At 45.4% G+C, this 25,828-nt stretch overlaps 1 protein-coding gene across 3 annotated transcripts; it reads left to right on the forward strand.

Annotated features, from left to right (window-relative positions):
- The first annotated feature begins 18,566 nt into the window (after positions 1-18,566).
- CDK5R1 (cyclin dependent kinase 5 regulatory subunit 1) lies at positions 18,567-22,661 on the forward strand. Of its 3 annotated transcripts, none has more exons than XM_033919363.1 (2): positions 18,567-18,667; positions 20,734-22,661. In XM_033919363.1, the coding sequence occupies exon 2, from the start codon at positions 20,908-20,910 to the stop codon at positions 21,802-21,804; it is 897 nt and encodes a 298-aa protein (XP_033775254.1). In that variant the 5' UTR covers positions 18,567-18,667; positions 20,734-20,907; the 3' UTR covers positions 21,805-22,661. The 3 variants fall into 3 exon arrangements, with proteins under 3 accessions (XP_033775254.1, XP_033775252.1, XP_033775253.1); XM_033919361.1 differs by lacking the exon at positions 18,567-18,667 and adding an exon at positions 19,065-19,485; XM_033919362.1 differs by lacking the exon at positions 18,567-18,667 and adding an exon at positions 19,996-20,295.
- The last annotated feature ends 3,167 nt before the right edge of the window (positions 22,662-25,828 follow it).

Below are 25,828 nucleotides of genomic sequence, written 5' to 3' on the forward strand. Positions count from 1 at the left end.
TCCTTCCAACTGCTTCTTTCCTTTCCGCCCTGACCCCTCCTGACATCTGACTGGCTATATTTCTGCTCTAGTCTACTTTTTTGTTTGGTTTTTTTTTTTTTATATATATAAATAAATAAAAATATATATATATAATTTTTTTAAAGCCCTTGTCACGTCCGGTCACTGTTTGGGATTTTGGCACCATCAATATCAAATGTACAAACCAACAACAGGTATATCTGATGTTCAGATGAGTTCCAATAAAAACAAGATTTTTTTTTCCAGAGTGTCTTTTTCCTGTTTTGACTGTGCCTGAACATGTTGGTTTAAATCAGCTGGGTCTTTCATCACCACAAAGTGAGGTCCATAGTCTTTCACATCATATTCAGACTGTCTCTTCAAACCAGTACAGAAACGGATGGGTTTACAGTCCTCTGCCAGCAGGTGGAGACTGAAACACTGACTTTGGCTTTAGTATAAGTGGGCTGTGCAGTCTCAAGTACAATCAGTCTGTTCTCAGTCTCCAGCAGGTGGAGGTGGTAAGCCTGTGCAGTCTTTCCCTGGTTTAATGTAGGGTTGTTGGATTTGTTTAATGGCCTTCTTGTCCCCATTTGTAGTCCCAGATTGAGCTTGGGGGTCCGTCCAACCTCAGGGATGCCACACTTGACTGTTCGAGTCCCTCCTCCCCAAATTTTTACATTAGAGGTGCCTCAACTTTAAGGCTTGCCACCAATATTCAGGCAAGGCATAATATAGCTTTGAGAGCCAGTGGAGTCTGTTCAATTTAAATTAAAGTTGTATTGAGAAAAATCATGAGGCATTGCCAGTGTGAAGGGAAGCCTTCAATTGCCTTTAATTGGTTTTTATTGCTAACCAGCATTTTGTTTTTGGCTTATAGCGGTTTTCGCAATGAGCACTTTTAAGAAATTTAGAAAGTGCTCATTGTGCTCCAGGTGTGCAGTTGATGTGGCCGGCTGTAGGTAATGGGTAAGCCTGGACTTCACACAGGGATTTCCCTAGCCACCAACAGTCAGGGGAATAAGGTTCCCTTTACCGCCAATATTGCTGGGGATTCCCTTACCACTGCTGCCAGCTTGCCTGCTTTAGCAGCTGGGTCTGTTCAGACCTTTTTGACACTGCAGGCCTTGAAGGAGTGTTTTTTTTGCAAGTTTTGGCGGGAAGCTCCATCATTTTGCTTGGGGCCTCAGGTGACCTTCCTCCTGTCTTAGAGAGACAGGAACAGGTTTGAAATGTGTCTCCTGCCTAGGCAGTGAGTCCTTCTTTGCCGCCAGAGTGGAGTTTGCCCCTGATTTTGTTTTAGCCGTGTACAAGACTTACAGGCGGCCAGGGTCCTGTTTCTTTCCTGGGGGTCTCTGGTTTTTCAGGGGAGTGAGGCTTTTGCCCCCTTTCGGCGTCGGCTCCTGTCCAGTCCTCCTGTCATTGTCCAAGTGGCCGTTGGACGAGGATTTTTTATTTGCAGACGCGTTTTCGCCAGATGAGGACTTGGACCCTTTGTTGGATCTTCTCGAGGGGACGGATGATGTGGACGGTTCATAGACAATGGCGCGAAAGACAAAAGCGCGCACCGACAATTGAGCGCAGCGCGCGCCGCCACGCCACTCTAAATTAGTTTTTAGGGGCTCCGACGGAGGTTTTTGTTGGGGAACCCCCCAGTTTACTTAATAGACATTGCGCCAGCGTTATGGGGGGTTTGGGGGGGTTGTAACCCTCCACATTTTACTGTAAACTGAACTTTTTCCCTAAAAACAGGGAAAAAGTGAAGTTTTCAGTAAAATGTGGAGGGTTACAACCCCCCACAACGTGGCGCGATGTCTATCCCACGCCCCCCCGTCAGAGCGCTAAAAACAGTAATTTAGAGCAGCGCGCACTGCGCTCAATTGTCTGGGCGCGCCTTTGTCCCGGCGTGCTTTTGACCTGACACCGATGTGGACGTGTTTTTCTGAGACGCTAGCTGGCGAAGATGCGTCGGTAGTGTTCATTTTTCACTAGGAAGAGCTGCAGGAGCTTATTCTTAAGGATTCGTCAGTTTTGTGCTTTGATGAGGAAGTGAAAGACCCCCTCGCATGTGATGGACCCCTGCCTCTCGTTCTTTTCCTATACATCAGGATATTCGGGATATAGTGCATGTGCAGTGGAAGACGCCAGACATGCCTTTTTGCTTGGCGAAATCCATTGCTCGCCTTTATCCCATTCCTGATGGGGAAAGGGATAGCTTTAACTCTCCTGTTGTTGATGCGGTGGTCTTGGCTATCACACGTAGGCATACGGTGCCAGTTGAAGGCGGTTCGGCCTTGAGGGACTCTCAGGATTGTAAGTTGGAGTCTCTTAAGCAGAGTTTTGACGTAGCTGCCCCAATGGTCCAGGCAAAGATTTAAGAACATAAGAATTTGTGGTGGTCTGGTAGCCCGGGCTTGTTTCCGGTGGTCCGAGCGAGTCCTTGACTTGGAGTGTGATGACTGGTCCTTGGTGGATCAGAAGGTGGCTAAGATTGAGCTCAGCGCTTCTTATCTCTCGGATCTGTTGTGGCCTTTGGCCAAGTCCATGGCTCTGAGTGGCTTCTCACCGTACCCTATGCTTTCGGGGTTGGTCGGTGGATGTGGCATCTTAAGGCTAAGCTCAGTAAATTTCCTTTTCGGGACTCCTTCCTGTTTGGGGAGGAGTTGGATAAGTTGGTTCAGGCCTTGAGTTACTCTAAGATGCCCTGGCTTCCTGCGGACTGTCCGTACCAGGCTTCGCAGGGTGGTGGCGATTGCATTATTTTCCTCAGTACTGCTCTGGCTGGGGGGCAGCAGCTTTTTCTCCCAGGAGCTGTTTTTTCAATGCATGCAGTCCTTTCGGGGTGCCTGCCAGGGGGATCGTGACTCCTCCAGTGGCCCCTCCTCCGCCCACCCAGCTCAGTGAATCCTTGCGGGTCCTTCCCCCGGTGCTGGTGGGAGCCTGTTTGTGGGACTTTTACCAGGGTGGGCCCAGATCACAACAGATCAGTGGGTCCTAGAGGTGATTCGGGACAGCTATGCTCTAGAATTTTCCCGGCCCTTGACAGATAGAAACATGATGGCAGATAAAGGCCAAATGGCCCATCTAGTCTGCCCAGGCCCTTTTGAATTCAGACACAGTCTCTGTCTCCACACCTCTTCTGGGAGACTGTTCCATGCATCTACCTAGTGCCTCCTCAGGAGTTTTGAACTGGCAGGTACTCCATTTACTTTGTGGTGCCCAAGAAAGAGGAGTCTTTTTGGCTTATTTTGCATCTGAAAGGTGTCAACAGGGCGCTCCGGGTTCCATCTTTTCACATGGAGACCCTGAGATCTGTAATTCTTGTCGTTCAGGCAGGGGAATTTCTGACTTCTCTCGATCTGATGGAGGGCCTACCTGCATGTTCAAATTTGGGATGCATCAGCGTTTCCTTCGCTTTGCAATTTTGGGAAATCACCATCAGTTTTGTGCACTTCCTTTTGGTTCCTATCTAGATAACTGGTTGATTCGAGTAGAGTCCTTTCAAGAGAGCCCCCGGGTTATGACTCAGATTGTGGACTTCCTGCGGTCACTGGGTTGGGTGGTCAACTTGTCCAAAAGCCGGTTGACACCGTCTCAGCACATGAAGTATTTTGGGGTTCTCTTCAATACCAACTTGGGGAGCGTCTCCCTTCCAGAGGCCCAAGTGCTCAAGTTGCAATCATAGATTCGCTTCCTGATGGATTGTCAGTGTCCTCGGGCACAGGATTTTCTACAGGTCTTGTCAGAGGTAGCTTCCCTGGATGTGGTCAGGTGGGTTCAGGCTCCCATGTGCCCACTTCAGTATCTGCTTCAGATACACAATCTGTACTCTCCCGTACCTCTTTGGGGGTTAGTTCATCCAGCCTGTGCTGGTGGCTATGGTCTTCTAATCTGGTTCAGGGAGTGAGTCTGGATCAGCCCCAGAGAACAGTGCTTCTCACAAACGCCAGTCTCCTCAGTTGGGGAGCTCAATGTCTTTGCCACTCAGCTCAGGGCAGCTGGTCACCAGAGGAAACGTCCTGGTTTATCAGTGGTCTGAAGACCAAAGCCATTTGGTTGGTGTTGCTTGCTTTTCCAGGTGTTCCTGAAAGGCAAGTTGGTTTGGGCTCTCTCAATGCCATAGCGGTGGATTATGTAAATCGTCAGGGTAACCAAGAGTCATCTGGTGGTGCAGGAGGCATCGCTTCTCATGGAATGGGCAAAGACTCATCTTCTGGACATCTCAGCTTCCCACATAGCGGGAGTGGAGACCGTATAGGCGGAGTGATGTCTCAGTCTAGAAGCCTTCGAGTTGATTGTGCAGGCCTAGGGCTGGCCAGTCATGGACCTGATGACCATGAGAATCAACGCCAAAGTGCAGAGGTTCTACAGTCAGCACAGGGATTACCAGGCTGAGGAGATAGTTGCTCTGGTGCAGCCTTGGGCGATGGACAGACTATTGTATGTCTTTCCTCCATGGGTAGAGTCCTTCACATTGCTCGACACACAGGCTGCGTGATCCAGGTGGCTTCAAATTGGCCCAGGCACCCAGATCTGGTTCATCTTCACTTGGCAGATCCTTTTCCGCGGACACTCTCGTATGACCTTCTGTCTCAGGGTCCCATTCCAATGTTTGATCTGGGTCCCTTTTTTTTTCTTACAGCTTGGCTCTTGAAAGGAAACATCTAAGTTAAAAAAGTTATTCAGATAAAGTGATCTTCACTCTCGGGTTCTTGGAGACTTTCCACTTCTTGGACTTATGTGCGAGTTTGGCATTTCTTTGAGGAGTGGTGTTCCACGCGTGCCATGGTTCCCCTTTGCGCTTCTTTGCCTTGCATCTTGTAATTCTTGCAGGATGGCCTGGTCATACCTGTGAGTTCAGCTTGCGGCTTTGTCTTCTTTTCGCAGTTTGTTGTATGGTCAGCATTTGGCCTCTTCTCTGGATGTGATTCATTTCTTGAGAGCGGTGAAATTGCTCCAGCCTCCAGTGCATCCTTCAGTTCCAGCCTGGGATCTCAATCTGGTTCTCTGTTCTCCTTAGTCCTCCTTTTGAGCCTCTTGGGTCCTGCATGTTGAAGGACCGTACTCTTAAGGCAGTGTTCATAGTTGCCATTACTTCCACGAGACATTTCCGAACTTCAGGCCTTTTCGTGTAGGCCTCCCTTCTCAGCGTTCTCTAGGGACCGGGTCATGTTGCGGCCAATTCCCTCCTTTTTGCTGAAGGTGATTTTGCCTTTTCATGTCAACCAGTCCATTTTCCTCCTGGTCTTGGGTAGTCAGGAGGGCTCTTTGGAGAAGTGACAATTGCTCAAATTGGATGTCTGTAGGGTCATTCGTGCTTATACTCAGCGGACCGAGTTCCATCAGTCAGATCATTTTTTTGTCCTTTTTAGCAGGTAAGAGGAATGGTGCTTCCAATGCTATTATTGCATGTTGGATCAAGGAAGCTATCGCTTCGACATACCTTCTTCAGAAGAAGCCTGTCCTGGATTTTCTCACTCATTCCACTCGGGGGCAGGTGGATTCGTGGGCGGAGTCTTCTCTTGTGCCTCCAGTGGATATATGTAAGGCTGCTGTTTCATCTCCTCTCCCTTCCTTTGTTCATCACTGTCGTGTGGACTTTCAGCCGCGTCGAGAGGTGGCGTTCTATGAGCGTGTTCTTGTGGTGGCCCTTCGGGGGTCCCACCCCTGATGGGTACTGCTGTGGTACATCCCATACATTTCTGTGCCGGTCTTGAGGGACAATAAAGGAGAAATTATGTTCTTACCTGCTAATTTTCTTTCTTTTAGTCCTTCCAGACCAACAGACCCTGTCCTGTTGATTTTATTTAGTAATTTTTTCATGAAGAGTACGTTTTTTTTCTGCAATATCTTTTTGGTCTGGATTGTTAGGGGAGTTTATAAGAACAGCAGCATTTGATTCATCTGGCATAGCTGGCAAGCTATGGGGATGTTTTTGAAGATTCTTATTCTAATCAATGTCCAATAGTATTTCCCTCTCTTTTTTATTGTTAGTTGCTATTCTCCTTCTGGGAGTGATATTGCTGTTTATAGTTCTCAGTTATTAGGTTCTTAGTTCTGCTTGGCTATTCCTCAGACTCATTCGACAGCTCACTTATACTGCAGCCAAAAGTGTCTCAGTCTCCATCTGTGCTAGTCTGGAAGGACTAAAAGAAAGAAAATTAGCAGGTAAGAACCTCATTTCTCCATTCCGGCTTTACTTGGGTTTTTTGGCTGGCTGGGCTCCAACTAAACCCTGGAAGTGTTCCATGCATCATAGTGTTGGGGATGTGATCTTTTCATCTGATTACTTTTAGAAACTTGCAGTTCTGTATATTAAAATCAGATTATAGGATATTCAAAATTAAGTCTTTAAGATACATACATTTGAATGCCAGCCAGAATTGTTTCAAGGTTAAGAGTCATTCTTGCATTAATATTTCCTATTATGTTGTGTAGATCAACTTAAAAACACCTTACATTATTTTACAGTAAAAGCAAATGCACAATAATTTAACTTTGAATATTATGGTAAATACTGAAACAGACATCTTTTCAGGGATCCCTGTTGCTCAGAGCTATCCTTTTATTTTAATCCTTAAATTGTCATAGGACATGGCTTTCATAAATATCATGATTTAACACATTATTTATGATTTTTTTTTTTTTTAATCATCCCCAACCTGTACTTCCCTCCTGGGTATATTTCTCTATGTGCATTTATTTTCCTTGTGCTAAGGTCTGGTTCCTCTATCTCGCCAACCCTCCCTCCCTCTGGCATACTACGAGCCATGCCTGTCTGTCCAGCAGCATTGGAGACCTCCTTTCAGCTGGTACAAGTCTCCGTCCTTCTGCTAAAGCCCACCTACCAGAAACAGGAAGTTGCATCAAAGGAGGTGGATCACGACAAGGAAGAAGGCCTGTGCTGGCTGGAAGAAGCATTTTCATTGTTGCTGGAGAGATGAGCAAGGCTCGCAGTTAGTTGACAGGAGCGTTGGAGAGAGGTGGGTTGGGTGGGGGGAGGAAGAGATGCTCAGAGTAGGAGGTAAAAAATGTTAACCTGCTAGAGGATGGAGGGAATGCTTGCTGGTGCTCTGCTGAAAGCAGTGGAGTTAAGCGCACCCTAGAAGCAGAAATGCTGATGCCAGCTTCCTCTGCCTGGTTGTCTATGTGACTCTAGGACTTTGCTTGCCCTATATGTGCAGTATGTACTAGCAGGGCTCTAAACCTTGGGCTGCCCAGATCATCTGATGAAATCTCGCTTCTATGGTCACATGAATGTCAACTGGGCTGCAGAAACGAGCAACCAGAGAGGTAATGTGGAATTGGGAAAGAGTATCAGTACCATGGAGACTACTAATGAAATCTTGGAAGACTACCACAGGAAAATCTGTCAGATCCTGGGGTAGAGTTTGGAGGGAGGGGAAGTGGTAAGATTAAGGAAATGAGCAGGGAAATCAGAGAAGAGAGATGTTGGTCTGGGGGAGCTGAGGAAGGGACAGAGGAAAGGAAGAAAGATGCTGCCCTGGGAGGAAAAGAGATAGAGATGGAGATACGGTATGCTGGCTCTAGAAGTAGGGGTGGATGGTGTGGGGGAAGGGAAGAATGAAAAGCTGGACATGGGAAAAGATAGGAACCAGGAAGGTTAACACTGGGAATGAGGAAGGAAGAGAGGGATACAAGAAAGGCTAAAATGACACAGAAGGGAGATGCTTAACATAGGAGGATAGGTGCAAGGACACAGAGGGGACATAAATAATGGATATGGAGAGAGAAGAGATGCCCTGGCACGAAAGTTAAGAGAAGGCAGAATAAAGCAGAAACCAGACAACCAAGGTAAAAAAAAAAAAAAAAAGTTTATTGATTAGAATGTAAGTTTATGGAATGTACATATTCTTGAACTGGTTGTAGACATAGCTGTGACCTGCGAGAAATACATCACTTACATAGTAACATACATAGTAAATGACAGTAGATAAAGACCCGAATGGTCCATCCAGTCTGCCCAACCATACAAGCTCTATAAATTAATAATTTAAATAGTCCTTCTCAGATATTTCTAGGCCAGAAATCCAGAGCTTTGCCCAGTACTGTGCTTAGGTTCTATCTACTGGAGTCTCCGTCAAAGCTCACTCCAGCTGCTAGCTTCTAATATTAAACTATTAATTGTGATTAAAAATTTTAATAAAAATGCAGTTATGTTATTGCTAAATTAAGAATGTGCAATGATCTGTTCTTTTCAACAGCATTGGGTTTTACCGCTGTATGGTGTATACCTCTCAATGATTTAGGCTAGCTTTAGAAACTACCATGTTGGCATTATCCCTTAGGTTGCCTAAAGGTTTAGAGACTGATGCAGAAAGCCACTGCAAGTAGAAGCAGGTAGTTATTGTGAGGTTATGTGCACATAAGATGTTCCATGCAGAAGTTAACTCACATGGTACACATGGGTGCAAAAGTATCTTTAAGTGAATAGTAAGGATGCTGTTAGGTATTCCTTAGCAATACACAGAAGTAAACATGGGATTTTCAAGTGCATGCAATGTGAGATGTTCACTACCAGCTCCAAGAAAACCTAGAGGAGTTGTACAAAAGGAATTAATGCCAAGTTTTGGAATTTATGGCAAGATTTTATTTTTCTGTATCCATAACATGTACCTGCAACTTTAAATACAGAGTGGGATGTGACAGTTTTGTGTGCATGTCTGAAGAAAATGAAAGTATGAGCACAGCACACATCTATGCAAGAACTGAAATGATGATCCACACCTAAATATTAACCTTAAAAATTATTTTATATAAGGCAGCCAGAAAATACACTCTTTCTCTGATGGTGTGTACATGTGCCCACTTTAGGGAAACTAGTGTACCCTCTTAAGGAACATAAGAATTGCCAGTGGTCCTTCGTGCCCAGCAGTCTGCTCCCGCAGCGGCCATTAGGTCAAAGACCAGTGCCCTAATTGAGTCTAGCCGTACCTGCGTACGTTCTGATTCAGTAGGAACTTATCTAACTTTGTCTTGAATCCCTGGAGGGTGTTTTCCCCTATAACAGCCTCCGTAAGAGCATTCCAGTTTTCCACCACTCTCTGGGTGAAGAATTTCCTTACATTTGTACAAAATTGATCCCCTTTTAACTTTAGAGAGTGCCCTCTCATTCTCTCTACCTTGGAGAGGATGAACAACCTGTCTTTATCTACTAAGTCTATTCCCTTCATTATCTTGAATGTTTCTATCATGTCCCCTCTCAGTCTCCTCTTTTCAATGGAGAAGAGGCCCAGTTTCTCTAATCTCTCACTGTATGGCAACTCCTCCAGCCCCTTAACCATTTTAGTTGCTCTTCTCTGGCCCCTTTTGAGTAGTACCGTGTCCTCCTTCATGTACGGCAACGAGTGCTGGACGCAGTATTCCAGGTGAGGACTTACCATGGCCCGGTACAGCGGCATGATAACCTTCTCAGATCTGTTTGTGATCCCCTTCTTAATCATTCCCAGCATTTTGTTCGCCCTTTTTGCTGCCACCGCACATTGCGCAGACAGCTTCATTGACTTGTCGACCAGTACTCCCAAGTCTTTCCTGGGGCGTCTCTCCAAGTACTGCACCGGACATCCTGTATTTGTGTATAAGATTTTTATTACTGACATGCACCACCTTACACTTATCCATGTTAAACCTCATTTGCCATGTCATGGCCTATTTCTCGAGCGTGTTTGTCACATTGCAGGTCTTTGCAATCTTCCTGCATCTTCACTACTCTGAATAACTTCGTATCATCTGCAAATTTAATCACCTCACTCGTACCAATTTCCAGGTCATTTATAAATATGTTGAAAAGCATGGGTCCAAGCACTGAACACTGGCACTCCACTCATGATGCTTTTCCAGTCCGAGTATTGTCCATTTACCCCCCACTCTCTGTTTCCTATCTGCCAACCAGTTTTTAATCCACATGAGTATTTCACCCTCGATTCCATGGCTCGCAATTTTTCAAAGTATTTCATGCGGGACCTTGTCAAAACGCCTTCTGAAAATCCAGATATACAATGTCGACTGGCTTACCCTTGTCTATCTGCCTGTTTACTCCCTCGAAAAAGTGCAGCAAGTTCGTCAAGCAAGATCTCCTCTTGCTGAAGCTGTGCTGGCTGGTCCTCATCAGATTGTGTCTGTCAAGAAGTATATGAACAATTTTTTTTTCTGCTTGTGTTCACTTTTTAATAATTTTCAAGGACTTGGGATTCCTTTTTTTAAAATTCTTTATTGATTTTTAATCAAAAACAGTGTCATACAAATGAAAGAACAAAAGATATTCTACATATTACACTATTATCTATACAGATAACATAAATATCATTCAATAATTTCATTTTCCTGCATATAATAATATCATAATATATCCTAATATATAATACAAATAAAGAATAAAGTTACCCAAATATCACTATCAATATTTATTCCCCTCCCTCCAACCCCCCACCCCCCTGGATGTGCAAAGATAAATAAACCAAAGAAAAGAGATATGATGAAAATATATTATTATGTTTTTACAGATTTAGTCAATGGGCTCCAAATTTTATTAAATACCTCACTAAAACCCCTACATTCTGCATTAATTTGTTTGTATCTGTATGTAGTACATACATTCACCCACCAAAATGTATAATTAATTCTATCATGGTTTTTCCAATTACATGGGATTCCTAAACTAGTCAAAGTGGAAAAGCATACTCTGCAGCATTGGCACAGAACCAGTAGGCTGATCCAGCATTCCTTTTCATGCTCAAATGTTGGCTGACACTTTTTGTTTTCCTCAGATGTGTATAATGAATCTACCCTTATCATAGAGCCTTTGTGCTCATTTGTGGAAAGTTTTCTCTAATTAGTGCATAGGTTCTGCACACTTTGAAGTTTACTGTATAAGAATAGCTTTACTGGGTCGGTGGCCAATCCAGGTCCCTAGTACCTAGCCAAAATCCAAGGAGTAGAAACATTCCATGCTACCGATTCAGGGCAAACAGTGGCCTCTCCCATGTCTTTCTCAATAACAGACTATGGACTTTTCCTCCAGGAACTTGTCCAAACCTTTCTTAAAACCAGCCACGCTATCCGCTCTTACCACAACCTCTGGCAATGCGTTCAGAGCTTAACTATTCTCTAAGTGAAAACAATTTTCCTTCTATTGGTTTTAAAAGTATTTCCGTGTAACTTCATCAAGTGTCCCCTGGTCTTTGTAATTTTTGATAGAGTGAAAAATTGATCCACTTGTACCCATTCTACTCCACTCAGGATTTTGTAGATTTCAAACTTATCTCCACTCAGCCGTCTCTTTTCCAAGCTGAAGAGCCCTAACCTTTTCAGTCGTTCCTCATATGAGAGGAGTTCCATCCCCTTTATCATCTTGGTTGCTGTTCTTGGAACCTTTTCTAGCGCTGCTATATCTTTCTTGAAATAAGACCAGAACTGAACACAATACTCCAGATGAGGTCGCAACATGAAGCGATACAGGGGCATTATATCATTCTTAGTCTCGTTAACCATCCCTTTTTTAATCATTCCTAGCATCCTGTTTGCTTTTTTTGGCATATTTTCTCATTAACCTTTATAGCAGAAGCTGTGCATCGACCCCTTAGTAAGAAACATATCTTGTTGCCTTCCTCTCAAACAGAGATACAAAAGTGGATTCTCACCTTAATGGCTTCTGGGAGGACCATAATGCAGAAAGAGGAAGGGGAAATGGGCTGACTTCATCATTGTGCTTACTGATCAATCTTTGCATACATATCTTGTGTGGCTCAAACTGAAGCAGCTGATCTCAATAATCCAATTCTTGTTAGACCACTGTCCCTTCTTCTTTGCAGAACAATTGTTTTCCCGTGCTCAGTATTACAAATATTATTTGCAACATTAATTCCTTCCATCCACTGTGTGTCTTCTCTCTGCATCTTCCATTTGCTGTTACTGTGTCTCTCCCTTCACCCCCCCCAAATTGGTCTAGCACCCATCTTCTTCCCTCCGCTCCCCCATAGTCTGGCATCTGTCTTCTTCCCACTCTGTCTTCCACATTTCCCTTCAGGGTCTGTTCCTCTCCACCCTCCTTCAATGTCTGTCCTATTCCTTTCCACCACCACCCTTCCCTCCCTCCTTTACCATCTGTTCCTTTCTACCACCATTCAGCTCCTCTCGCGTGGCCTATCTATCTACCTTCCTCTCTCTTATTTTCATGGCACGTTACAATGTAATTTGTGCAAGCCACTGGAGCCTGCGAGCTCGGTCCCTGTCCCAACCCCACAAACCATCTCACTTCTGTGCTCCTATTTTCCCCATTTCTAATATCTCCCCTATGTATCTGCCATTGCCCCCCCCCCTGTGTCCATATACCATCCCCATGGCATGTCCCCTTTATGTCTCTGTCCCTATGCCCCATGCACATAATTTCCCCTCTTTCTGTTACCTTCCTGTGTCCAGATTTCCCCTATCTTCCTCTTCCATACCAGTGTGTCTCTTCTTTTCAACCCCATCTAGCTTTTTTCCCTCTTTCTTTCCCCCCCCCTGCTTCTAGCATATGGCTCACCTGCCTATCCTTCCCTTTCTTTCCTGCTGTGGGTTTTTCTTTCCATCTTCATCCCCTTGGCCCAGAATCCTTTTCCCTTTCACTCCCTCCTTCCAGTTTGAGCCGGGAACACGAGCAATCGCACGGGCCCCGCAGCCACCACCCGCCTGCCCAATCAATCCTACTGTTTAGCCAGCTCTCTCCCTTCTCCTCACCTTAGTTTGTAGGTTTTGTTTTTCGGCGACCTGCACGCTTTCCCAAAGAGCCGCGCATGCGTGGCTGCTCAGTGTTCAATCTTCTGCTCTGCTGCAACTTCCTGTTTCCGGTTGCATCAGAGCAGAAGATCGAAACTGAGCAGCCGCGGGTGCGCGGCTCTCTGATAGTGTGTGGGTCGCCGAAAAAGAAAACCTACAAACTAAGGTGAGGAGAAGGGAGAGAGCTGGCTAAACACTAGGATCGATTGGGCAGGCGGGTGTGGGCTGCGGGGACCGCGTGATCCTTCATGTCTCACTGCGGGGACAAGACCATTCACCGCCCCACGGGGCGGTGAATGGCCTTGTCCCCGTCGCCGCAGCGACTGCTAGTTTTTGTTCCCCGTTTCAGCGGGTCACCCGCGGGTAAACCGCCACCGTGTCATTCTCTACTAGTCATCATAGAATTAGTTGCAACTGATGTCTGAGCCACCCAGAGAAGCGATATTCAGAACTGCTACGGCTTTGGTGATAAAAGAAGGCAGTTCCTCTCTAGAGAATGACACGGGGATACATTTTTCCTTGTCCCCGTGGGAACTCATTTTCCCATCCCTGCAAGTTCTTTTCCAGTCCCTGTCCCATTCCTGCTAGCTCTGTCCTCATCTGCACAAGCCTCAAACACTTTAAAATCATAAGTATTTGAGGTTTGTGCGGTTAAAGCAGAGCTTATAGGAATGGGACAGGGACAGCAACAAAACTTGCAGGGATGGGGGAAAATTTTATCCCTGTGTCATTCTCTACACTGCACCACTCTAGAAATCAAAATGTAGTAAAAGTGAGCCAAGTAAAGGACAATCAAACCATTGTGACATCACTGATGAGGTTGGCTCTTAGGCATTGGTGGAATGAGGCATTATGATGTCACAATATCTACTCTGGTTAACACAGGCTGAAGCTTTTCACACTATTTATTCAGTTTTCTATACTGTTCTCCCAAGTAGAGAATGGCACGGGGACAAATTTTTCCCCGTCTCCGTGGGAACTCATTTTCCTGTCTTGTCCTGGCGAATTATTTTCCTGTCCCTGTCCTGCAAGCTGTGTCCTCATCTGCACAAGCCTCAAACACTTTAAAATCATAAGTGTTTGAGGTTTGTGTGGTTAAGGCAGAGCTTACAGGAATGCGACAAGGACAGTGACAAAAACATGCGAGGATGGGGGAAAATATGTCTCCATATCATTCTCTGTATGGAATATGCAGATGGCAGTAAAATTGTTAGCTTTATCCTACAGGAAGTTTCCCTTCCTGCAGCGGATCCAGGAAGGCAGAAGGGACCGAAACCCTAGAAAGAGCGCCTTCAGGGACGGAGAAGAACCAGGATCCACACCTAACATAAGAACATAAGAAAAGCCTTCCCCGGATCAGACCGAGGTCCATCCAGTCCAGTGATCCGCACACGCAGCGGCCCCTTTAGGTACTGCCGAATGGAGACCCAGATATACCATAGCCCTCAAGATGACCTCAATATGATTAGCATCCAACTTGCGCTTGAATCCCAGAACAGTCATCTCTGTCACAACATCCTTCGGGAGAGCATTCCAAATTCCCACCACGCGCTGTGTGAAAAAGTACTTCCTGATATCCGTCCTGAACCTGCTGCCACTCAGTTTCAGTCTATGACCTCTTGTCCGTGTCACATCGGAAAAAGTTAGTAATGCTGCTTCTTGGTCTATTATATCAAATCCTTTTATTATTTTAAAAGTCTCTATTAAATCCCCTCTCGGTCTTTTCTGCTCGAGGGTAAATAGTCCCAATTTCCTAAGGCGTTCTTTGTAGCTCAAATTCTCCACTCCCTTGACAAGTTTCGTGGCTCGCCTCTGTACCCTCTCCAGCAGAATTATGTCTTTCTCTTCTTAGAAAGAGATGGCAGGGAACAGGATGCAGGCACATTCCCAGAAGTCAGAGAGAGAGAACATTTTAAAAACACACTGTTTTCACCTGAATTTGTTTTGCTGATGCATCAGAAGTATTTGTAAAACAGAGTCAAGAGGCAGAATTCCCAAAATTAATAGAGGAAGCTTGAGAGCAGAGAATACACCTGCGTTTGAGTCAGGGAGGCAAGGCGGTTATCCAAAATGGCTGCTGCAGCATTATCAAGTGAGGAGCTGGAGGGAGACACATCCAGGAATCCAAACTGCCCCTGAAAAAAAGAGAAACCACCCAAAGCAGCACAAGAGAAACCGCTGAGCACCACAGGAACTGCCATAGCGAATTGTGCCAGGAGAGCAGGAAGTGCCAAGTCCAGGTGCCAACAATAATTAAAATTAAAATAGCTTATTCTTTACTCAGGAATTAGTCACACACAGTGGAAAAACTTTGTAGTGGAGAGAAAGACTCTCACTTCAGAGACTACCTGTATGGCCTCACTTGCTGTTTTTTGTGAGAAGGAGGAGAAGTCAGCATCAGAAGGGGGAGGGACCTGGAACCACCAGGTGTACCCCAAGATGACACTAACAGCAGCCTAAACATGCCCCCTCCCCAGCTCAACTGAACTTAAATCAGAACAGGAGCCAGTAACCTTGAATAAACCAGGAGCTGAAGGGAAATCTGTCCACTGTCTGCTTGAGATAGAGATAGACCGACTGACCTGGAGTCTCATCATCCTATATGACAAGAGTTTAGTAGTGCTTTCTATCTCCACCTGGTAGATGGACATAATCCACCAGTTTCTGGATTCATATACTGATGATGAAAAGGAACTGAATATGCTTAAGAAAGCCACAACTTACCTCTAGATATGAACTTAGAAGCATGATGGCAGATAAAGGCCAAATGGCACATCCAGTCTGCCCATCTGCAGCATCCACTGTCTCCTCTCCCTATTGGCTAAGGCTCTTTATACTTGCATTGTGATGTCATAAAGCAGGGGTGCCCACAGTTTTTTGGCTTGCGAGCTACTTTTAAAATGACCAAGTCAAAATGATCTACCAACAATAAAATTTAAAAAAAACACAAAGCACACTACGCAGAGAAAATGTTAATTACCATTTATATTCGGGGTTTTTTTTCAGAGGTCAAGACAGATGACTTTAAAATATGCAACTATATTAAAGTAACAACTATACCCCCTCCCCTTTTACTAAACCGCGATAGCGGTTTTTATCACAGGGAGCTGTGCTGAATGCCCTGTGCTGCTCCCAACGCTCATAGGCTCCCTGCGCTAAAAACGATGTTGTGGTTTAATAAAAGAGGGCCATAGTGCAAAATATAGACAGAAGATATAAATTCTCAAAATGGACACATTTTGATCACTAAATTGAATATAAAATAATTTTTCCTACCTTTGTTGTCTGGTGATTTTATGAGTCTCTGGTTGCACTTCCTTCTGACTGTGCATCCAATATTTCTTCTCTTCCTTCTGCCTCCTGCATACTTCCTCTCCTCAGCCAACATCTCTCTCTGTCCCTCCATGAGTCCAACTTTTTCTTTCTCTCTCCCTGCTTGCCCCCTGCCACCCGACACACTCCATTCCCTCCTCCAACTTTTTCTTCCTTTCTCCCTGCCCCCCAGCCACCTCCACCATTGTCAAATGCCCCTAGCAAACACTTCTTCCTGTCTGCTCTTATTTCCCAAATTATGTATTTTTCTCTCAGTTCTCTTCCCCCATTACAGCGCATGCTCCCTCTCTGAGTTCCTGTCACTCTCACAGCCTATTTCTTCACCACTGCCCCAGCTCCACTCCAAGTTTGTGTCTCCATCAGTCTGTCACTCTTCCCTTTAGAACTTTCAGACACTTCATGCTCTGTCCCGGCTATTAACCCTTTTGATTCACTTCATCCCTTCATAGTCTCCTTTATTCCTTCACTCCCAACCTGCGCCGGGCCCACAAGCCATCGGAGAGGAAGTTCCGGGCGAGCCAGGCAGCGATTGGCTGGCCCGGAACTTCCTTTTCGATGTCAGAACTGACTTCGGGGGGGGGGGGGAGTGTTTTGGGCCTGGAGCTTATGGGCTTTTGCAGCATCAGGGAAGCAGGGAAAACGCAAAGGCAACATGAGTCTATCACGGAGCCCGAGATGGGCTCCACAATCGACTCGCATTGCCCTTGTGATCTACTGGTTGATCGTGATCGACCATTTGGGCATCCCTGTCATAGAGCTTTATAGTTATAGAAACATGATGGCAAATAGTCTGCTCATTTGCAGTAACCATTATTTCTTCCTCTCTGCATAACATGGATCTGCTCCTGCGGGGTACTTGTGACCCAGATTAGCTATTGTCAAAGACAGGATGCTGGGCTCAATATGGCAGTGATTCCCAAACTAGTTGTTGGGGTACCCCGAGCCAGTCATGTTTTCAGTGATTAAGCATGAGTTAGAATTGCATACCAAGGAGGTTAGGCATGGAAATCTATTCTGTGCATATTCCTCATGGATATCCAGAAAACCTGACTGGTGGGGTGTGATTGAAGGACTGGCTGAGAACCACTGCAATATGGCCCATCATATGTTCAGAAAATATATCTAAGGCTGTCATCTCAACCAAATCAACATGGAAGAATAAATCTAGACCCTCATGCAAGGAGATGCAGTTCCCACTCTCTTAGGACAGAATAGCACATGGTAGGGTTATGAAGACACTAACATGCAACAGTATAGGCTGAAGAGTTAAAAGGCTGGGGAAGGAGGCAGGATTTAGACAATGATTGCTAGATATGGTGGTGGGGGAGAGGGGGGATTGAGAGAAAGAGAGTGCTGACAGGGTTGGGAGATTGAGAAGAAGGAAAAGACTGCTGGAAAAGGACTTGAAAGAGAGAATGTGACTGCTAGGAATGAAAAAAAGTTAAGAGAGACAACAGAGGAGGAAAGGTATTGAGGGAAACAGCCCACTAGGGGTGAGGGGGGATTTAAAGAGTCTCAATTGATGAGAGAGTTGTGGCTCTCAAAATACTGTATATTACTTTTTTTTAAGTTGTGAAATGGTTCTTGTACTTCAAAGGGTTAAAGCCCTCAGGGAAATTACAGCTACATCTTCAAGGATACAATGGGGCAAAAGCAGAATGGATCAAAATGTTTGGACCTTGAATGTTATCTGCTTGGAAAAGGACTATTGGAGGGTTTCCCTCTCACACACAAAAGTGTTCATTAAATCAGGTCTTCTGCAGCTAGGGGAGAAAATATTTATGATACCATACTGTCTTATGTTATTCTGCTCATGCTGATTATCTCTAGGTCTCTCAGTTCAATCCCTCTGATCTCAGAACAGTCCAGGGTCACTAGAAGCCTGCTTACTGACAGGAGTTAAAATCAACATAATCTAGTCAGTGGTGGTACAGCTAAACTAGGATTAAATGACCTCAGTGGAAAAATGAAGATGGGAAGAAAGAGCACCAGTCAGAAATGGCAGGAGGGGGAAGGATGGTGATATGTGAAGTATCTGTGTCTCCAGGGGGGGGGGGGGTGAAGCCTAATAGTTTTCTAATGGGGTGCCAGCCTTGCCAATTTTGGAATTATGATAGTGCTCGAGGGATAAAGGGGGAGAGGGGAAGGTAATCAGACGGTAATAAGAGCCTGCTGAGATAGTTTGACAAGATTGGGCTAGGCGCAGGGGTAGGGAACTCCGGTCCTCAAGAGCCCTATTCCAGTCGGGTTTTCAGGATTTCCCCAATGAAAATGCATAAGATCTATTTGCATGCACTGCTTTCAATGCATATTCATTGGGGAAATCCTGAAAACCCGACTGGAATAGGGCTCTCGAGGACCGGTTTTCCCTACCCCTGGGCTAGGGGGTTTAGAATGGACAGTTAATTGTTTTGCTGTTATAAGCCTGGTTGTAAGTGTTACACAAGCAGAAAAAAAAATAATACAAAAATGTTTAAACATAAAAAGCTGAATATCATGTTGATGTGAGTCCAGAAAGAGGCGCAACTGATGGTTGTGAAGTGAATAAAGAGAACAGGTAAGTCCTGGGAAATGAGGACAGACACAATGAACTATGGACACCTGAATATAGCTCTTTAAGTACAAGAATTAATGTTCCATACACAGGGTTTTTTTCCCCTTTCTGAGAACCCTCTTCTTCCTGGAGGCAGCAGTTTCTGTTCATCTGCTTGAAAAAGATAAGAAAGTACTAGCTTTTGTCTCTAGCAAGTCTCTGCTCAACTTCTGCTTTAGCTTACGTCATTATAAGTTTCCAGAAGTAAGCGTGAAACATGCCCCCCCCCCCAATTAAGACTTGCCCCTGCAATGACTGTATTAAATTGGGAGGGGGCTATAAGAGATGAACCTATTTGTAAGTGAAGGCTGAGGCTGTGGGATCACAGTCCTCGTTTTTTTAGACCTGGAAGCCAAAAAACAAACAGGAACAGAAGTTGCAGGTCAAAATAAATCCCAAAAGAATCAATCTACAGCAATCTAATTATCCTTAATTACTTGATCACGTGTAAACTTCTGCTGGGTTCAACAGAAAGCAGATTCCTAGTGATTTTACAGACAAATAAAAAAGCAGCATGCAGCCTGGGTGCATTTAATGACGTACCAATCAACAGCTCCTGTTAATTCTGCTCCTTTCCTGTGGACCATGATAATAATGACACCTAATATAGTCAGAGTCCGGAATTACCATGTTTAAAGAGGACCTTATAAAGAGGAGAGACAGGCCTGCTGCGGTTCTGTTAAATGAATCGCTTACCTGTACTATCTTCTAGTTTTAATTCGTGGATTAAGCCCAGGGGAAAGCACAGCCCAGGTGGACTATCCATTGAGACTTGCTTTCAAGTAAGCACATGCTGTTATTATTGTTTATCCTTCGTCTTTTTTTTTTTTTTTTTTTTTTAATTATTCAGTTGGTTATGGGCAAATGCCGTCCCTCCCTATGTCCAAATAATCTTCGTGAGTGACAAAGGAAAGCATATTCCAGGATTTCTGTTCTCGAAACCCCCACGTGGCCCTCTTGCCTTTCCACGTGTGATGGTGGGTTAGGTGGGGGGCAGTGAACGAAACGAGGGGGGGGAATCATTTGGTAGCTATAGCGCAAGACTTCTAATTGGGATAAAAAGGGCTCAGGTGCTTGAGATCTGCCCACCCAAACCTCTCTCATCCGGGATATTTTTCCTATACTGTATAACTTTTTTTTTTTTTTACAGCAAGGTGTATAGCTAAAGAAATGATTAAAAAATATGATGATCACGTTGCAGCGCACAGCCTTTTCATGCTAGGCTCCCCATTTTGCGGTAGAAATCGTCTCTCCCCTCCCCCCCCCCTTCCCGGACTGCACGTGGTGCCCCGGGAGGAGCTGGTGGGGCGGGGCCTGAGAGCTCTGCGGCTCCCCAGATCTGTACAAGCCGAGGCGGCTGCAACAGAGGAAAGACGACGGATTGTAGAGGCTGGCGAAGGGCAATCTGGGCTTTAAGACGAGCTCTTGGAGCCAGTTCGGGCTTTAACCCCTCCCCCCCTATCCTTCACCATCACCTGATTACATTGTAGCTCGTTAGTCCTGCCAGATTCCAGGCTCCGCTTGACAGTCTGCGGCACGACCGAGGATGGAGCCCGCGATTCTAAGGAGGGGATCAGCCCTTCGTCCAAAAGGTAGGACGGGATGGCAGAGGGTTCGCGGGAACACGGCGGAGCCTGGGCTGTACCCTTGCCCCCCCCCCCCCCCCTCCCCCCCCCACTATCTTGTCTCGCAAGAGAGGATCTCGCGTGTCTTCTCTCTTCTCCCCCTCCCCCCCCCCAATAAAAGAAAACCCATCTCTGATCCTGGGGAAAAATGGGAGGCTTAAGGGTAGAGATATTTAAAACGAGTTCCAGCAACTGGAATCTGATTTGAAGTAATCTGTGTATATGTTCTTGCATCTTAGCTATGGGCTGTACAGTTTGGGGGGGGGGCTGTGAAACATCTTCGATATTTATATTGGAAGCTGTTATTCGGGGATCCTGTACCAGCCTTCTACCGGCTGGGGGAGAAGGGAGGGGGGCAGAGAAATTGTGGGTTCTTAAGACACCATTTTGTTCTTTTTTTTGCAGATCTCGGGACAGGAAGACGTCGTGCAGGTTTTTAAGCAGGACCCTCGCTTCCTCCGTTCTCTGGCGAACAAAAGGACATCTTGGCAAGCGACGCCCGGAGCAGAGGCCGAGAGATAAATGCCTGCACGGTGCCCGCTGCTTCTCTCCCGCTAGCTCCAGCCCTCCCCGGGAGCCATGGGCACGGTTCTCTCTCTGTCCCCCAGCTACAGGAAGGCCACCCTCTTCGAGGATGGTTCGGCCACCGTGGGCCATTACACGGCCGTGCACAACAGCAAGAATGCCAAGGACAAGAGCCTAAAGAGGCACTCCCTCATCTCCGTGCTGCCCTGGAAGCGGATCGTGGCCGTGTCGGCCAAGAAAAGGACCTCCAAGAAAGTGCAGCCCAACGGCAGCTACCAGAACAACATCACCCACCTCAACAACGAGAACCTGAAAAAGTCCCTGTCCTGTGCCAACCTCTCCACCTTCGCCCAGCCGCAGCCCGCCCAGCCGATCCCTGGCTCCAACCCCGCCCTCTCCTCGGCCAAGAAGGCAGCCCCCCACCCGCCGCCCGTGGGCTCCCCCAAAAGGGTGGTGGTCCAGGCGTCCACCAGCGAGCTGCTGCGCTGTCTGGGCGATTTCCTGTGCCGGCGCTGCTACAGACTGAAGCACCTGGCGCCCACCGACCCGGTCATGTGGCTCCGGAGTGTCGACAGGTCGCTGCTCCTGCAGGGCTGGCAAGACCAAGGCTTCGTCACGCCCGCCAACATCGTCTTTCTCTACATGCTGTGCCGGGACGTCATCTCGTCAGAGGTGGCCAGCGAGCACGAGCTGCAGGCCGTGCTGCTCACCTGCCTCTACCTCTCCTACTCGTACATGGGCAACGAGATCTCCTACCCACTCAAGCCCTTCCTGGTGGAGAGTTGCAAGGAGGCTTTCTGGGACCGCTGCCTGGCCGTCATCAACCTCATGAGCCCCAAAATGCTGCAGATCAACGCCGACCCTCACTACTTCACCCAGGTCTTTGCCGATCTGAAGAATGAGAATGGGCTGGAGGAGAAAAGCAGGCTGCTGATCAGCCTGGATCGGTGACTTTTTTTTTTGTTTTTTTTTGCAAATAAAACAAACATTCAGGCCTGGGAAGCCAGGTGTATTTATTTGCTGTTTGATTGAAAAAGGGGGGGGAGGGGGAAACCAAAAACCGCGATCCTAAAGGCAGTCTAACTTTTGTTAGCACTGACTTCTAAACGAAACACCAGTACTTTAAACTTCTGTACCAGAAGGAATTCATCAGCTCTTTGAATTATTCTGTGTGACATTCCCAAGGCCACCACTGGACCTTCGTGTCTTACACTGTAGAACGTGACAGGTATTTATGGAGAAATGTCTAGTGTCTGTACCTCATCAGTAAGAAGCAGTAACCCGCAATCGTTCACTCTCCCTCTTGAAACGGTGGCACTTTTTTTTGTTTATTTTAACCCATGGATATTGGGCCATTTCACGACTGAACCAATGCTTTATTTGACTGATGCTTGTTACCCATACAGAAAGAAACTGAGCTGAATTACACTAGCAGTATTATCTTTGGGGGAGGAGAGTGGACAGGGCTGGTTCAATTGACAAAATCTGTTCGTGGCCCTGATGCTAAGCATAAAGTGGTGATTAATTTCTTATTCCTCTCTACACCCCCCCCCCCCCACCCCCAATTGGGATTCAATGCAACTTCCCATTCTATGGTAAAAATCTGGAAGTCCAAACTGCATCTAATGAGATGGACTGTAGAGAAGTAGGCACGTTTTGGATATGGGGGAGGGGTATCTTATTTTTTGTTTTGGCGGTAGTGAGATCTGATGTTCACAATCATTCTTAAAACAGATGGGATTAGCTCGACGGAAGACAATTCCTTACCCTTTGACCTCGCCGTAATCTCTGCCGTTTACAAGCGGTGTTCTCCCTAGGGCAGGGGTGTCCAATGTCGGTCCTCGAGGGCCGCAATCCAGTCGGGGTTTCAGGATTTCCCCAATGAATATGCATGAGATCTATTTGCATGCACTGCTTTCATTGTATGCTAATAGATCTCATGCATATTCATTGGGGAAATCCTGAAAACCCGACTGGATTGCGGCCCTCGAGGACCGACATTGGACACCCCTGCCCTAGGGTGTGAATCAAATTTAATCTGATTTGCTATCACAAAATCCACCAGGACAAATTCTTTCTGTCCCCCCCCCCCCCCATGTTGGGGTTTTTTTGAGGGGGAAGGGAGACATGCATTTTAAGGGATCTTTGCACAAACCCCTTTTGACAGATTAAAGTGAAATAGAACCGTTTGGAATAAACTTGATCGGGCCTGGTAAGGTGGATTTACTTTACAGAAGCTGCTCCTATGGATTTATCTACCAGATCTATACTAGCATTTTTATTTATTTTTTATTGTAGGCTGGTTTTATCAGATCATCCCAAAACTACTCGAATAGCCAGGGACGCTTTTATTTTTAGAGGAATAAATTAAACGTTTTTAAATTGTTTACAAAAAATGTAACTTTTTCCAAAAACCTAGATATTTTTTTTTTTTTTCCCCCACGACAAGGCCATCAGTTTTGGTGGGGTCTGGTGCAAAGCGGCGACTGAACAACTGGGCCACATTGCGCTTTTCAGGCTGCTCCTGCAATAGCGACGACCCTACATATTGTAGGGTATCGGAACATTTTGATACATAGAAACCCATTAGCAAGGACAATTAAAGAAACCCCAACTTGGCCCCTCCACAGTATACTGTACTGTAAAATGCAGGCTCCTAATACAACCTGTGTTAACTGTGAATTTTGCTGGTGGTGCAGTGCAGCAGGGCAGTGCCGACTGCAAAGGGATTAGTACATTAGCCATTCAGCTAATTATAGCCTGAATATTCTAAGTGTATATCATGCTATTGTGCATTAAGATGAGGAACCATATAATTTATTTTACTGTAACTAATAGATCCATTTCTTATTTTGATTTTAAGTTGTGTTTTCTTAAGACTGACCCTTAAATTCTAGGTTTGCAAACTCTGTAACTGGTAGATTTTTCTGTCCAAAGGTGACCAGCCAGAATCTTTGTCACCTTGAAGGTCATTTGGTGATAGAGGGGTCAAAGCCTGGTGTCCACCTGCTCTAGGGCGCTAATTAGCAGGGGCAGCGTTTATCTGATACATTTCCTCACTCTTTAAAGGGAAAGATGTAAGGCGTTAAGTATAGTGTAACTAAAAAAGTATGTAGCACCTACACGAAATGAAGGATTATTATTCATTTATAGATCTGTATGGATAAAGGTTCCACCCCGTCCCACCAGAATTAAGGTAGGGTTTTGGGATACTGTCATTCAAGCTATAACGGAACGGGAGGTATTAAAGCTCCTGGGTTCGGATTTAGTAATAGATATAAGCAGCACTTTTAGACGGTTTCCAACACCTTATATCAGCGTGGAAAGAGAAACGGGGAGCGCGAATAATCTTTGAAGTTTAGGTAAGGTTTTCACAGTAGTGGGGTGGGCAGAGGATGCAGGAGCACTGAAGGCTATAGGGGAGGGTAGAAATTTAAGGTATGGAATATACGCTTACAGTGGTAATTTAGGCCGCAATGTAATATGGCCGATTAGACAGTGAAAACTGTGAAGACAGACAGATTTTTAAGGTGCTGAAAGAACAGTGTGTTTTATCCCCTTTTGCTTGAAAGCACAAGGGATGGGAGAAGAATTTGCACTGCGTCTGCAGCTGAGCCATGAGCTAATCTGTTCCTAAGTAGCGAAAAAACAAAAACAAAAACCCCCGCTGAGCCACAAAATGAATTGGAGATGAAATGCTTGTACCTTCGTGTCTGGTTTGGGACCTATGTCTCCCCCAAGAGCTAAAGTCAAGGGTTCAAAGCCCTTCTAAAATGTAATGGGTCCATTTCAATGTATCTCCATTGGGCCTTGGTTGGGCCGGATTCCAGCTTTGCGGCTGGAAGGATTGCTTTTGCTTATTTAATTTTTTTTTTTTTTTTTTTAATGGCTGCAGCAACGCTGTGAGATGTCTGGTGCACTGAGCACTAGTGTTTTTGTGTGAAAGGGATGACCTGAAATACTTGAGACAGCAAAGTACATGCTTCAGTATATAAGATTTTCAGAACAAAATATAGGAAATTGAATTATAAAAAGAACTTTCCATCCTGGGATTTGTTTTGGGGGTTTTTTTTTTTTTTGTTTTTGTTTTTTTGAGGGGGGGGGGAGGTTCAGTATCATTTTACAGTTTCCTGTGCATGCAAAACAAATATTAGAAAAATGGAGAGAAAAAAAGTGGACTCCATGCACAGCCAGCGATTATGAGTTGCATTCAAACGTTTTGGTTTACCTGTTCAGCTAGCATTTCTTTTGAAGTGCACAGATGTTAGCTTAGTTATATTATGACAATTGTTAAAACGAAGCAGAAATGTGCCATGTTTTTTCCCCTCTGGAAATAGTTCATAGCTGTATATTGGAAAAACACTAATTATACCTAAGTGTAAGGAAGGGGGAATGTGTTTTTTTTTTTTTTTTTCTCATGTGAGACAAAGCTGTATAGTAGGTCTCTGCTGACCAAACAGTGGTACGTGTTAATTTTGTTTTCTCCCTTTTTGTGGGTGTTTGTAAGTATGTGTGGTTTTTAATCTGAGAGCTATTGTGTCCTAGGGCTCCGTGGGAGCTGCTGGCTGCAACGGTTCACCCAGCTATTGTTATTTTTATTTATTTTTGTACTGTGAAGACTGAATAAAATGCACTGACCATCCATTATGCCCCCCTTGTTTCAGGAGCATTTATTTTTAATGAAAGGGAGGGGGGGGGGGCGATCCTTGGCCTCTCCTTTTAATTAGATTGACGATTCATGCTTTTGGAAATGTGGTTTAATTCTAGATCCTTAATTTTGGATTCTTCCCCTCCCCCCTATCTCTTCCTTCCTGTTGTTCTCTGGGGTGTGGCTCTGGCTGCACCTCTCCAAAGGGAATTTCCTAAGGGTGGAGGTGGCAGCCACTGCGGAGTTTATACTGGTTTAAGCCAAATATGATTGCATGGAGCCTGCATGAAAGAATTGATAAGCAGTTAGAGGGGACAAAGAGAGCGT

The sequence above is a fragment of the Geotrypetes seraphini genome, chromosome 13 (genome assembly GCF_902459505.1).
Source record: "Geotrypetes seraphini chromosome 13, aGeoSer1.1, whole genome shotgun sequence".
Lineage (NCBI taxonomy): Eukaryota > Metazoa > Chordata > Amphibia > Gymnophiona > Dermophiidae > Geotrypetes > Geotrypetes seraphini.